The 15,181-nt window shown below is 35.2% G+C and overlaps 2 protein-coding genes across 5 annotated transcripts in view; one reads left to right on the forward strand and one right to left on the reverse strand.

The window, feature by feature from the left end:
- The window catches only part of tube1 (tubulin, epsilon 1), a 45,109-nt gene extending 37,463 nt beyond the window's left edge, over positions 1 to 7,646 (reverse strand). For both annotated transcript variants that reach the window (XM_061986700.1, XM_072916150.1), the window contains exons 1-3: positions 7,603 to 7,646; positions 6,010 to 6,161; positions 4,103 to 4,176 (exon numbers count right to left, since the gene is read on the reverse strand). In XM_061986700.1, the coding sequence (XP_061842684.1) occupies positions 4,103 to 4,176; positions 6,010 to 6,070 (135 nt within the window). In that variant the 5' untranslated portion in view covers positions 6,071 to 6,161; positions 7,603 to 7,646. The remainder of the gene's footprint in view (positions 1 to 4,102; positions 4,177 to 6,009; positions 6,162 to 7,602) is intronic.
- Positions 7,647 to 8,707: 1,061 nt separating this feature from the next.
- dglucy (D-glutamate cyclase) overlaps positions 8,708 to 15,181 on the forward strand; it is a 36,071-nt gene continuing 29,597 nt past the window's right edge. For 2 of the 3 annotated variants that reach the window (XM_061986883.1, XM_061986885.1), the window contains exons 1-3: positions 8,708 to 8,798; positions 11,135 to 11,207; positions 13,368 to 13,521. In XM_061986883.1, the coding sequence (XP_061842867.1) occupies positions 11,144 to 11,207; positions 13,368 to 13,521 (218 nt within the window). In that variant the 5' untranslated portion in view covers positions 8,708 to 8,798; positions 11,135 to 11,143. The remainder of the gene's footprint in view (positions 8,799 to 11,134; positions 11,208 to 13,367; positions 13,522 to 15,181) is intronic. The other variant, XM_061986884.1, reaches the window with a different exon arrangement.

Below are 15,181 nucleotides of genomic sequence, written 5' to 3' on the forward strand. Positions count from 1 at the left end.
TTTTCCTTTTTACAGGCATTTTCTAGTCCCATTGTAAACTTTGTGCAATTGGTATATTTTTGATTCTAATGTATTGCTTTTATGGACAGTTTTTATTACAAACCCCGTTTCCATATGAGTTGGGAAATTGTGTTAGATGTAAATTTAAACGGAATACAATGATTTGCAAATCATTTTCAAGCCATATTCAATTGAATGCACTACAAAGACAACATATTTGATGTTCAAACTCATAAACTTTTTTTTTTTTTTGCAAATAATAATTAACGTAGAATTTCATGGCTGCAACACGTGCCAAAGTAGTTGGGAAAGGGCATGTTCACCACTGTGTTACATCGCCTTTTCTTTTAACAACACTCAATAAACGATTGGGAACTGAGGAAACTAATTGTTGAAGCTTTGAAAGTGGAATTCTTTCCCATTCTTGTTTTATGTAGAGCTTCAGTCGTTCAACAGTCCGGGGTCTCCGCTGTCGTGTTTTACGCTTCATATTGCGCCACACATTTTCGATGGGAGACAGGTCTGGACTGCGGGCGGGCCAGGAAAGTACCCGCACTCTTTTTTTACGAAGCCACGCTGTTGTAACACGTGCTGAATGTGGCTTGGCATTGTCTTGCTGAAATAAGCAGGGGCGTCCATGAAAAAGACGGCGCTTAGATGGCAGCATATGTTGCTCCAAAACCTGTATGTACCGTTCAGCATTAATGGTGCCTTCACAGATGTGTAAGTTACCCATGCCTTGGGCACTAATACACCCCCATACCATCACACATGCTGCCTTTTACACTTTGCGTCGATAACAGTCTGGATGGTTCGCTTCCCCTTTGGTCCGGATGACACAATGTCGAATATTTCCAAAAACAATTTGAAATGTGGACTCGTCAGACCACAGAACACTTTTCCACTTTGCATGAGTCCATCTTAGATGATCTCGGGCCCAGAGAAGCCGGCGGCGTTTCTGGGTGTTGTTGATAAATGGCTTTGGCTTTGCATAGTAGAGCTTTAACTTGCACTTACAGATGTAGCGACCAACTGTAGTTACTGATAGTGGTTTTTTGAAGTGTTCCTGAGCCCATGTGGTGATATCCTTTAGAGATTGATGTCGCTTTTTGATACAGTGCCATCTGAGGGATTGAAGGTCACGGTCATTCAATGTTGGTTTCCGGCCATGCCGCTTACGTGGAGTGATTTCTCCACATTCTCTGAACCTTTTGATGATATTATGGAGCGTAGATGTTGAAATCCCTCAATTTCTTGCAATTGCACTTTGAGAAACGTTGTTCTTAAACTGTTTGACTATTTGCTCACGCAGTTGTGGACAAAGGGGTGTACCTCGCCCCGTCCTTTCTTGTGAAAGACTGAGCATTTTTTGGGAAGCTGTTTTTATACCCAATCATGGCACCCACCTGTTCCCAATTAGCCTGCACACCTGTGGGATGTTCCAAATAAGTGTTTGATGAGCATTCCTCAACTTTATCAGTATTTATTGCCACCTTTCCCAACTTCTTTGTCACGTGTTGCTGGCATCAAATTCTAAAGTTAATGATTATTTGCAAAAAAAAAAAAAAAGTTTATCAGTTTGAACATCAAATATGTTGTCTTTGTAGCATATTCAACTGAATATGGCTTGAAAATGATTTGCAAATCATTGTATTCCGTTTATATTTACATCTAACACAATTTCCCAACTCATATGGAAACGGGGTTTGTACACCACATTCCAATTTTGTCTCATTAGGTATTTGAAGTGCAATGATCGTCTTCTCTGCCCTTAATCAGCTGTAAGTTGGCCTCTTATTCGGCAGTTTTGTTCTGCATTTTAAGTCATAGATGTGATTCATCTTCACTCACACATGGGGAGAGGAAACGCCATCATATGTTAGAAAAATACTTCTGACCACTAAGTTACTGCTAAAACATGAACTTGTATTTCAGCAAGTGATGAAAAGTCCATTGTTCAGCACAAGGACTTCCTGCTTCACACACTTTTTTTTCTACAAACAAGATGGAAATACGGACAGACATTTTTTACACGCAGACAAATCATAATACGGACTAACAACTTAAAAAAAAAACACACACAGATCTGATTACAGACACACACAGATTGATATACAGACACACATTATTAGTACACATGCACGTGAATTAGATTACACACACCTTACACGTTTGCAAATCATTTTGCTACAATAATATTTCCACAAGTTAGCAACAAATACTGGCAGTTAAAAATGCAGCAAAGGCGGTTCCACGAACTCTGGGGGTCTAAATACGTTGGTAAATTACATTTTTCCGATTTTTATTTGTAAATTTTTTTTATAATTTTCATTTTCTTTTTACATCCAATTGTGTGCTGCTTTGTTTTGTTTTAATTCTCCATAAATACGTTGTTTGTGGTTGAAACTAGGGCTGCAGCTAACGATTATTTTTCTATCGATTAATCTATAGATTATTTTTTCCGATTAATCGGTTAATCTATAGATTATTTTTTTCGATTAATCTATAGATTATTTTTCCTTTTACCGATTATTTTTTTTATTTAAAATGAAGAGGAAAAAATAAATGTAGGCCAGTTTTTTCAAAAGGCATGGCTTTTATTTACAAAAAAAAAAGTATGGCCACTCAGTCAACATTGACAACAACATGACAAAATATTCTGTAACAATGTAAACATTTAAAACTTTTAACATTTAACAAAATTAAAAGTAGCTTATTTGCTTTTTAATGTGCAAATATAAAAGTAAACATCCAGTGCAAATCTTAATATTCTGGAATAGTATAAGCATTTCAAAAGTAAAAGTATTGCTTATTTTGCTTTAAAATGTGCAAAAATAAAGATAAACATCCAATACAAAAAAGTGCAAAACGGAAATATTCTGTAACAAGTGTAAACATTTCAACAAAAGTAAAAGTATTGCTTATTTGCTAAAATGTGCAAAAATAAAGCTAAACATCCAATACAAAAAAGTGTACAGTGTAAACATTTCAACAAAAGTAAAAGTATTGCTTATTTTGCTTAATAACACAACAATGATAGTATGATTAAAGTGAAAGTTAATTGTTGGTTTGTACATAGTATATGTAACTGTTAATGTTGTAAAAGGTATTTGCACAACTAATTAACGTTAGCGTTTGTGACACGTCTTGTGCCGTGGGGTTCTTTCAGGACCGACAGACTGAACGCCAGACGGCTTTGTCAGGTTTACAATCTTTTAATTTTACACAAAGTCTTTTCTCTTCCAACTCTTTTCTCTTTCTTTCCTCGCTTTTCAGCTCCTCTTCCTCGCTCGCTCGTCGTCCCCTGTCTCTTGCGGCGTCGCTCCCGGCGCGCCCCGCCTCGCCGCTCGCTCGCCCCCGCCGCCTCCCCACAGCGTTAAAGAGGAGCGCGTCTTTGTAAACACTGAACAGGCACGCCAAACGCGCCTCTCAGAGCAAACGGTGCTTTAGTTTATGAATTTACAACGCAGATACAAATGACACATTCATGTTTTTGTGTAATAATGACAACGTATACGCACGCGGACGATTGACTTGTTGATGGTGATGGCAAGAACGCTGTCGGGGGTTTTCTTTTCAAATGTTCGTTCATAGCCGTTGTGCTGCTATGATAGGCCATTTCCGCTCGACACAGTGTGCATACAACAACATTATTAGGCCGTTTGGTGAAATACTCCCACACTTTTGACGACTTTTGGCGTGCTTTTTTCCCCTCGCTCGCATCGTCTGCTTTGCGCTCCGCCATGACAGTAGTGTGACGTAAATATGCGACGCGCCGACGCACAAAAACGGCGTCGACGTATTTACGTAACCGATGACGTGGACTACGTCGACGCGTCGTTTCAGCCTTAGTTGAAACATGAAAAAGTTCACAGGTAATGAATACTTTTTAAAGTCACTATAAGTCTATTTATTGATTCAGTCATCAACCGCAATATTATTTGAAGTGGAAATATTGTTCATGTGTGGTATCAGATACAGCAATTAAGTAAGTAAGTATTTTAATAAAGTCTCACCATTAATATTTCATCACTAAACAGTGAAGCTGGTGACTTGATGAGTCACCTGAAAAGTCCATTTTAATGTGTACAAATTCACTTACCTTGTTGAACTGGGCATACTCTCGCAAAGCAAGATCCCAAAACCGACAACCAATCTGGTTTCCACACTGGCCAACTGTGAAGCAGAGACAAATGTCAATCACCTTGTCACTCACATCAAATACATCATATCTAGACCACAAGGAAGTGTGGTAAATGTAGATTCAAATCATCATAGGTCCCCTTTTAGTGCAAAAAAAAAGTTGTCACTTGTGCCAGCTTTTTTGAAACATGTTGCAGCCATCAAATTCCAAATGAGCTAATATTTGCAAAAAAGAAGAAAGTTTGTCAGTGTGAACATGAAATATCTTGTCTTTGCAGTCTATTCAATTGAATATAAGTTGAAAAGGATTTGTTGTATTTACCATTTACACAACCTGACAACTTCACTGCTTTTGTAGTTTGTAAGCTAATAACACACACTTGTAAATGTGTTAGCACATTAGCTAATGCTAACGACGCTAGCACGTACAAATATGCATGTAAACACTCCTACAGACATCACACATGGGATGCTTTAGTAAGTAAGAATGGTTTTAGTTATATTGTAAAACTTACAAATGTTGCTTGGAGAGATGAATGAAGAATCCATAGGAGTAGGAACGCTATGGACTTTTTTGCCACTTGTGCCAGCTTTTATGAAACATGTTGCAGGCATCAAATTCCAAATGAGCTAATATTTGCTAAAAATTAACTTTTCCAGTTTGATCGTTAAGTATCTTGTCTTTGCAGTCTATTTGTCATGTCTGTGTGATCATGTTTTGTTTTAGTAATGTTCGGTTTAAATTTTGGACTTTTTGTGCACTTTTGTTTTGTTTTGTCACCATAGCAACCATTAGTTTCACCTGTCACGTCACGCACCTGTTCCACGTTTGGACTCATTGTGCACTCTTGTCACCATAGCAACCATTAGTTTTCACCTGTCACGTCACGCACCTGTTTCACGTTTCGAGTCACGCACCTGCTTTCACTAATCATGTCCATAGTATTTAAGTTCATTCATTTTCTGTTGTTCGTTCTGACGACATCACCACATTTATGCTCCTGCACACTCTCCACACCCTGATGACCCTTGCTACTCTTTTTTTCATGCCGGTTCCATGCCAAGTAAGTTTTTGTTTGTTAAGCCACAGTTAGTGTTTTGTTTAATTGTTCATAGTTTCTGCCAATGTGCAAGTTTTGTGTTTAAAGTCTAGTTTTATTCTCCGCCACTGTGCGCGCTTTTTGTTTATTCCTTTTTTGATAGTTTAAAATAAATCATGTACCCACCTTCAAGCCTTGACCAGTCCAGTTCATTTGCACCACGGGAGAACAAACCAAGCCAAAGTCCCAGTCATGACACTATTCAATTGAATATAAGTTGAAAAGGATTTGTTGTATTCTCTTTTTATTTACCATTTACACAACCTGACAACTTCACTGCTTTTGGGCTTTGTATAAACCTAAGGCAAACAAATCCCGGTTTCACGGTATAATGCTATGGTATTATGATTATAGCTCTAACAATATTATTACAAATGTCAATTGGAATAAAAGAGAAAAATACACGTTAAACTAGGCCTGTCAAGGTTTTTTGATGAAAAAATTATATTTTGGTCCAAAAAATGTTTCCCTACTTTTTAAAGAAACCAATGAATACAAATGACAAGAGATAATTCCAAACAAGTTTCCCTTTAATTTGATCAAACACTAGTAGTGCACTGAATCTTACTCTTATCTTACTTTAGCCCTAATTCACTTCACTAGTCTTAACAATATTCTTCTTAATTTTTTTAAATAAAGTTTGGTCTTATTAGAACAGACTTTGTATTAAAAAAAAAATCCAAAATCTAATTCAATATATAATCCTATTGGTGGCAAAAAGGTTGTTATTTTTATTACAATGGATAGCTGTCCATTGAAAACTCACCTTGGACAACAACCGACTGCGTCATGGCAATTCCCAACGTTACTTGGATGTTGAAAGTCATGTGGAATCCATGTTTATTTCTGCGATGTGTTGTGGGTTTCTTCAGAAGCAAGGAGTCAGACTTTGGTCACTGATATGCCTGGACGCATCATCTGTGTGGCAGACACAGGCAGAGAGAAGATGAACTTATCAAAGACATCAAGGAACTGGACAAATACTGAGGATGACGTCATCATAAAGACTTTTACCAGCTGTTTTGGACTTGTGAAAGCACTCCATCACTATCTGTCGCTTCATCCTGGACAATATTCATGACACATTTGTGCTTTGTTTTAAAGATGTGCTATTTGGATTTACACTGGATGAAAATGAATTTGACCTTTGCAACCTCATTATACTATTGGCTAAGTTTTATATTCATAAATGTCAGTTTCTCAATACCCGACCTGTTTTTTGTGCCTTTAAAAAAGAATTACAACTCTATGTTAAAACACTCTCTACCTCTAACAACCAAAAAGCTGTGAAAACGATGATGCTGTGTTCCAAATTTAAAAGTATTTACTGAAATTGAGTGAGCCTATGGCTTTGCACTTTGTTTATATATATATTTTGCATTCTATTTTAGTTACTTTGAATTTACAACCCCCTGGCGCAGTTTTGTACTTACTTTCATTATTATTTCTCAACTGTTTGTAAATTATTATACATTTAATTATATACAGGTTTATAAAATAAATAAAAAATTAAAATAAATAAAAAATTAAATAAAAATAATAATAGCATAATAACTGTTACACAATTTAATTACTTTACAATTATTAATGATTCTAATTATTATCATCTTATTATGCAAAAGCACTCATTGCCTTTTATAAAAAGTTCATTTCAAATAAAAAAAATTAAAAACAACTCAAAGACTTGGACTCCCTGGCGCTGATTTGTACTGTTTTTGTACTTGTTTTAATTATTATTATTTCGCGATTGTTTGTAAATGTTGCAGTTTATAAATAAAGGTTTATAAAATTAAAAAAATAAAATAAAAATAAATAAAATAAAAAACTCATGAAGACTTGGTCCATGTGAAGCCAGGCCAACTACAACAATAACAGATTGTGCCAAATTCTACAATATTAATAGGTAACATTACAGGGACACACATTACACACAGTGTGTGTCACAATGTGTGTAACAATGTGTGTAACAATGTGTGTAACAATGTGTGTACCGGTAGTTATTAGCCTCAACCGCAGTGAACCCAAGCTAATGCTAACAGGCTAACGCTAAATCTAATGTGTTTGTGTACTAATGTACTCTTTATGTTACACTGTGGAATAAAGTCGGACTTTTCATGTAAAATTCGGTACACTTTTTTTTAAATAACACCGTTTTGTATCTATATTGATTTGTCTGTTATTTACTTACACCTTACTATCATAAATATGTCTGTTTTACAACGTAGAAATATACTGTAGCTTGATTTGTATGAACTATGCTCTACGGGAACTTTTAGTTCCAGCAAGCTAAAGTCTCTCAACTTGAATAATAACTTTACATGACTTAAATCAACTCACAGGAGCGAAAACTGCAACTTACCTCCAACGGTCATAACAGAAGCACATGGAACGCGCTGTGACGTCATCACGCATGATGACGTCATCACGTCCAAGAGGACGCACACCAAACCCACGTAAGAACGTAACGAAGAAGAAGATATAAATAAAGGTTTATAAAATTCCAAAAAATAAAAATAAAAACATTTTTAAATAAGAAGAAGAAAAAGAAGCAGCAATGAACCTTAAAGTAATTTTTCGAAAGGAAGTGATACAAAGCAAGATTGTGAATGAAATATGACACATGCATATATGCGGTGAGAGTAAATAAAGAGGAAAATGTAGCAGTGCAAAGGAGTGACAGAATCCAAGCGGACACGACACAAGAGTCAGCAATTACAGCAAAAAGTACAGATACAATTATCATATTTCTAGCATACGTCGTCAACTGTGCAGAACAGACAAAAAGACAGAACGACTACAAATAATCGTTTAAGTGGCATCGAAGGTCTTCGACAGAAAATATTTGTCATGTTAAAAAGTGCAGGCGGTGGTGACAGATGACGTCACCACAAGGGGGAAATAAAGTGATTGCTTGATGTTTTTTTTTAAAAATGTTTAATTTATCACCTTAATTGATGTGCATTTTTGATCAATAGACAAATAACCTTTAGCAACTAAACACATATTTACACACCTATGCTTGAGAAGGAACAGGATGAAGAAAATCTTACATTTCCTGCCCCCCTTCAACATAATAAAGTAGTTAATGGACAGTCCAGATTCACAAGCATACAAACCAAACAAATGCATCCAAATATAATGAAAACAAACAAAAAAAACACACACAAAAAAAACAACAAGTGCAAAACTTCATGAAGTACAAACCGAACAAAAAAACAATATACACTTCACGGGATGATACAAAGCAAATACAAATCCAGACAAAAAATGAGTGAAATAATAAATATAAAGCAAAATGTAGACACTTATTGATGTGAGGCTAATGTATACAGCACAGGGTGACACTTTTGGTTTAGAAAAATAATAATAATTTCCTTGTGGATCAATAAAGTTTGTCTAAGTTTTTATATTTAAAAAAAAGAAACAAGAAAATAATTGACATCCGGGGAGTGGCGCTGTTGCACTAACGTAGTTTGCAACCGCCTTTAAATCACCGCGAAGAAGAAACACAGTCTGACGTCATTTCCGGTGCTGCAACTTTGCTGACATATTTGTGTAAGTATTTTGGTCTAATGACACGCCAGGTGTGACATTACCTGTTTCTTCTGTCTAATGACACGCCAGGTGTGACACCACCTGTTTCTTCATGGATGTACGTGTGTGGAATATAGTCACGGTGACGCAGTAGCAACACTTTCCAAGTTCCCTTTAAACGCAATGCATTTGTTAAAGGAAGCAAATCATGAGTTGTTTATTCAGTAATACACAATTTGAAATCCATTTCTTGTTCTTTTTCAATCTCACCTGCCAGTTTCAACCTTGAAGATATGCAGCACAATGAGATGAAGTAAAATGATCACTACCACTAGGGGCGCTAGTGAGACTGGTCCTTTATATACCTATACTGTATATATCTTTATATACCTATACTGTATATATCTTTATATACCTATATATGTATATATACATGTATAGGTGTGTGTATATATATATATATATAGAGAGAGAGAGAGGTATATAAATACCTATACTGTATATACCTTTATATAGCTATATATACATATATAGGTAAATATATATATATATATATATATATATATATATATATATATATATATATATATATATATATATATATATATGTATGTATGTATGTATGTATATATATATATATATATATATATATATATATATATATATGTATGTATGTATGTATGTATATATATATATATATATATATATATATATCCATCCTTTCAGGGTCGCGGGGGTGCTGGAGCCTATCTCAGCTGCATTCGGGCGGGATATATATATATATATACATATATATATATATATATATATGTCTTAATAAGGTTATCCAAAAAATAGTGCTCGATACCGTAGTAGAGCACAATGTATGTATGTGTGGGAAAAAAATCACAAGACTACTTCATCTCTACAGGCCTGTTTCATGAGGGGTTCCCTCAATCATCAGGAGATTTTTTTTTTTTGATGATGATTGAGGGAACCCCTCCTGAAACAGGCCTGTAGAGATGAAGTAGTCTTGTGATTTTTTTCCTTCACATACATATATATATATATATATATACTGTAAATACCTTTATTTATTTATTTATTTATATATATATATATATATATATATATATATATATATACTGTAAATACCTTTATTTATTTATATATATATATATATATATATATATATATATATATATATACCTATACTGTAAATACCTTTATTTATTTATATATATATATATATATATATATAAAAATTTTTATATATGTATATATATATATATATATATATATATATGTATATATATATATATATATACGCCGTCCATCCATTTCCTACCGCTTGTCGCGGGGGGTGCTGGAGCCTATCTCAGCTGCATTCGGGCGGAAGGCGGGGTACACCCTGGACAAGTCACCAGCTCATCACAGGGCCAACACAGATAGACAACATTCACACACTAGGGACCATTTAGTGTTGCCAATCAACCTATCCCCGGGTGCATGTCTTTGGAGGTGGGAGGAGCCCAAAAATACTTTTCTCAATACATTTGACTTTAATTCTGTCACAAGGCACCGTTTTTTCCTTCTTCTACAGGAGTTAGTATCTTCTGCATGAGTTAGTATCTTCTGCATGAGTTAGTATCTTCTGCATGAGTTAGTATCTTCTGCACGAGTTAGTATCTTCTGCACGAGTTAGTATCTTCTGCACGAGTTAGTATCTTCTGCACGAGTTAGTATCTTCTGCATGAGTTAGTATCTTCTGCATGAGTTAGTAATTCTGTCACAAGGCACCGTTTTTTCCTTCTTCTACAGGAGTTAGTATCTTTTGCACGAGTTATTATCTTCTGCATGAGTTAGTATCTTCTGCATGAGTTAGTATCTTCTGCATGAGTTAGTATCTTCTGCATGAGTGAGTATCTTCTGCATGAGTGAGTATCTTCTGCATGAGTTAGTATCTTCTGCACGAGTTAGTATCTTCTGCATGAGTTAGTATCTTCTTTATGAGTTAGTATCTTCTGCACGAGTGAGTATTTTCTGCACAAGTGAGTATTTTCTGCACGAGTGAGTATCTTCTGCATGAGTTACTATCTTCTTTATGAGTTAGTATCTTCTTTATGAGTTAGTATCTTCTGCATGAGTTAGTATCTTCTGCACGAGTGAGTATTTTCTGCACGAGTGAGTATCTTCTGCATGAGTTAGTATCTTCTGCACGAGTTAGTATCTTCTGCACGAGTTAGTATCTTCTGCACGAGTGAGTATCTTTTGCACGAGTTAGTATCTTCTGCACGAGTTAGTATCTTCTGCATGAGTGAGTATCTTCTGCAGGAGTTAGTATCTTCTGGATTCAAAATGATTGTGTTCTTGTGTAGCAGTGAATCATGCTGACTGCTGTCAAAGGAGCACGTCTTGGCCTGAGATTCTTCAGCAGTAACTGCAGCAAAGGTAAAACACAGCATGAGTTAGTATATTCTGCATGAGTTAGTATCTTCTGCATGAGTGAGTATCTTCTGCATGAGTTAGTATCTTCTGCATGAGTTAGTATATTCTGCATGAGTTAGTATCTTCTGCATGAGTTAGTATCTTCTGCATGAGTTAGTATCTTCTGCATGAGTTAGTATCTTCTGCATGAGTTAGTATCTTCTGCATGAGTTAGTATCTTCTGCATGAGTTAGTATCTTCTGAGAGACTCCAAACAATGAGGAAGTCAACCCCAGAGCATTAACGGGATTCTTTTGACCGACTGGAGTCACTCACTGAACATGACATATTTACTTCTCTTCTTCAAAGTAAATCCTCAAATCATCATCAAAATGATTATTATCATTATTACTTATAACATTGAGTCTCAGACAGATATGTTGCAACACGAAGACGTTTCCTTCTTTGTGAGAAATATGAGTCATTCCTCATCTAGACGGGAGTATATCAACATTTTATCAGTCGGCCTCCCAGGGAGAGCAGACCTTGTGCAGTAGGTGATGTTTTATCATATTTGATGTATCTCATGAAGTCTGCAGTGAGTCAGTGATGCCGTTGAAAGAAAAAGCAAACCTTGTGATGCGTTTGTGAAATTAATGTGCCGCCGTTTGGTTAAAATGATCAAAATATGTAAATATGACATGTTATTATGAATGTTACTAGATACTACATATATACTTACATCATGTATATATTACATGTTATTATGAATGTTACTACATGACATATATACTTACATCATGTATATATTACATGTTATTATGAATGTTACTAGATACTACATATATACTCACATCATGTATATATTACATGTTATTATGCATGTTACTACATGACATATATACTTACATCATGTATATATTACATGTTATGATGAATGTTACTACATGACATATATACTTACATCATGTATATATTACATGTTATTATGAATGTTACTACATGACATATATACTTACATCATGTATATATGAAATGTTATTATGAATGTTACTACATGACATATATACTTACATCATGTATATATTACATGTTATTATGAATGTTACTACATGACATATATACTTACATCATGTATATATTACATGTTATTATGAATGTTACTACATGACATATATACTTACATCATGTATATATTACATGTTATGATGAATGTTACTACATGACATATATACTTACATCATGTATATATTACATGTTATTATGAATGTTACTACATGACATATATACTTACATCATGTATATATTACATGTTATTATGAATGTTACTACATGACATATATACGTACATCATGTATATATTACATGTTATTATGAATGTTACTCCATGACATATATACTTACATCATGTATATATTACATGTTATTATGAATGTTACTACATGACATATATACTTACATCATGTATATATTACATGTTATTATGAATGTTACTACATGACATATATACTTACATCATGTATATATTACATGTTATTATGAATGTTACTACATGACATATATACTTACATCATGTATATATTACATGTTATTATGAATGTTACTACATGACATATATACTTACATCATGTATATATTACATGTTATTTTGAATGTTACTACATGACATATATACTTACATCATGTATATATTACATGTTATTATGAATGTTACTCCATGACATATATACTTACATCATGTATATACTACATGTTATTATGAATGTTACTACATGACATATATACTTACAGCGTGTACATAAAACCTTAATGGAGGGGCTTGAATGTTTTTAAGCACTTTATAGGCAGAATAGAGCGACTTGCTGACTTTTATTTACTACTACTACTACTACTTATTAAGAGAATGCATGTCTTACCTAAGGTTTGTGAAGGATAAGAAACAAAAGTGCATTTCCCCTCTAAAGATTCCCCCTCCCTGTTCCAGACATGATGGTGTTAAGTGGTTAGCTACTAATGATATTGTTCACCAGGACTACTCACTCTACTTTTCATCTCTCCATCAGCTGCAAATTCAATTGAGAAATCCCTTTTCGGATCCCGTAAATGAAAATAAAAGCTGGGCGCTGTCTTGCTCCATAATGGATGAATAAATGGATGATCTGTGGTGTATGAACTGTGTTTCAGGGTACCGGCAGGCCCACCTAGTCATCCTCCCTAAACATTTGGCCGATGACTTTGAAGCGTTCTGTCACAGTAATCCTGCTCCTTTGCCACTTCTGGACCGCAGACAGTGGGGGGACAACTCATGGCCACCTCTGGCTAAAGATGATGTCATCAGGTAACACTTTTTTTCTTGCTATTGATGAAGCCGGCATGTGAGGTCAAAACATTCCATGTGTTACACCCAAATCCTGTCTGATTAAAAGAAACTACAAAGTATTTTCAATATGAAGACAATATTTATCCTTTTTGAGGCCTTGTAACACAGCGCTGGACTAGCAACTACAACAACACAGCACTTCCTTATTACGCACCAATGACAGTTACGAGGTGCATTCAAGAACCCCTGGAATTATGGCTATCAACATTTCAACACAAGCACGTTTGCACGTTTTCTCTATCCGCTGCAATATGTTTGACTAATTGATGTTCCTATTTTTGAATGTATTACTTAGTTATTTCATTCAGATGATTCAAATGTGTTCGGTTTGAATGTCACAAATATGTTTTTTTGTTTCTTTTTGTTTTACATTTTTTAAGTATTGATGAGGTGGCAACATGTGCAGGGTGTACCCCGCCTTCCGCCCGAATGCAGCTGAGATAGGCTCCAGCACCCCCCGCGACCCCAAAAGGGACAAGCGGTAGAAAATGGATGGATGGTTCGGGCAACGTTTTAGCACCAGTACTGTGTCAAAATGACCCATTTGGTCCTCATATTGCAGGGGTGTCAAAGTCAAGGTCCGCGGGCCAGATGCGGCACGCGAGTGAATGATCTATGGCCCCCAGGATGATATTTGATTAGTTTTAGAACCACAGCCGCCTGCACGCACCAATACTCCATCAGTGTTGGCGCTAGGAATCTTCAAAATGGGGTCCCAGGGATCTAAACTTTACGGCCGCCGGTATTTTATTCTATATTTTAATCATTTTAATATTTCCATAATGTGTTTGTTCTATTTTTGGCCAAAGTAAATAATGCAAAGTTGTCTTTCTTTTTTTACTTTTAATGCCATGATTTTAATAGTCCGTGTGCACAGATCTTCCGCCATGTGGCCCCTGAGCTAACGTGACTTTGACACCCATTGTCATATTGGTCAACATTTTCATTTTCATTTGAAATGCTTGTAATTTGATTACTTTGCATTCTTGTTTATGTGCAGCACTCTGGAGACAGTTGTGTTGTCAACAGTGCGATATAAATAAAGGGGGTTGTATTGTACTGGAAATGTAAACAAACCATAGCCATCCCCAACTCCTCCGCACGGAAAGTAGCTATTGGCTGTCCTAAAAGTCGCTAGATGACATCATCGCCTCATTTGCATAGTTTCTTGCAATGGCTGCTGTGGGAGTGATTAAAAGTAACATTTTAATTAGAAATAGAACTGCAAATGACCTTCCGTATTTTGATTCTTAGTTGTTGTCGTGTTTTAAAATCAATTTTGTTCTGCATAGGGTTGTACGGTACACTGCTACTAATAAAGTACCAAGGTCAAATGCAGAGAATCATTTCGCCACACCGAGTGTGTGTGTGTGTGTGTGTGTGTGACAATCATTGCTACTTTAACTTGAACTTAACTAGTCAATCTAAAACGGTACTATGCAAATACCAGTACTTGTGTACCGGTATTATACAGTATAATTACACTCTGTATAATATTACTCTGTATAATTACACTCTGTATAATAATACTTTGTATAATAATTATCTGTATAATAACACTCTGTATAATAACACTCTATAATAACACTCTATATAATAGTACTCTGTATAATAACAC

This window comes from Nerophis lumbriciformis, linkage group LG26, assembly GCF_033978685.3.
Source record: "Nerophis lumbriciformis linkage group LG26, RoL_Nlum_v2.1, whole genome shotgun sequence".
In the NCBI taxonomy this organism is placed as follows: domain Eukaryota; kingdom Metazoa; phylum Chordata; class Actinopteri; order Syngnathiformes; family Syngnathidae; genus Nerophis; species Nerophis lumbriciformis.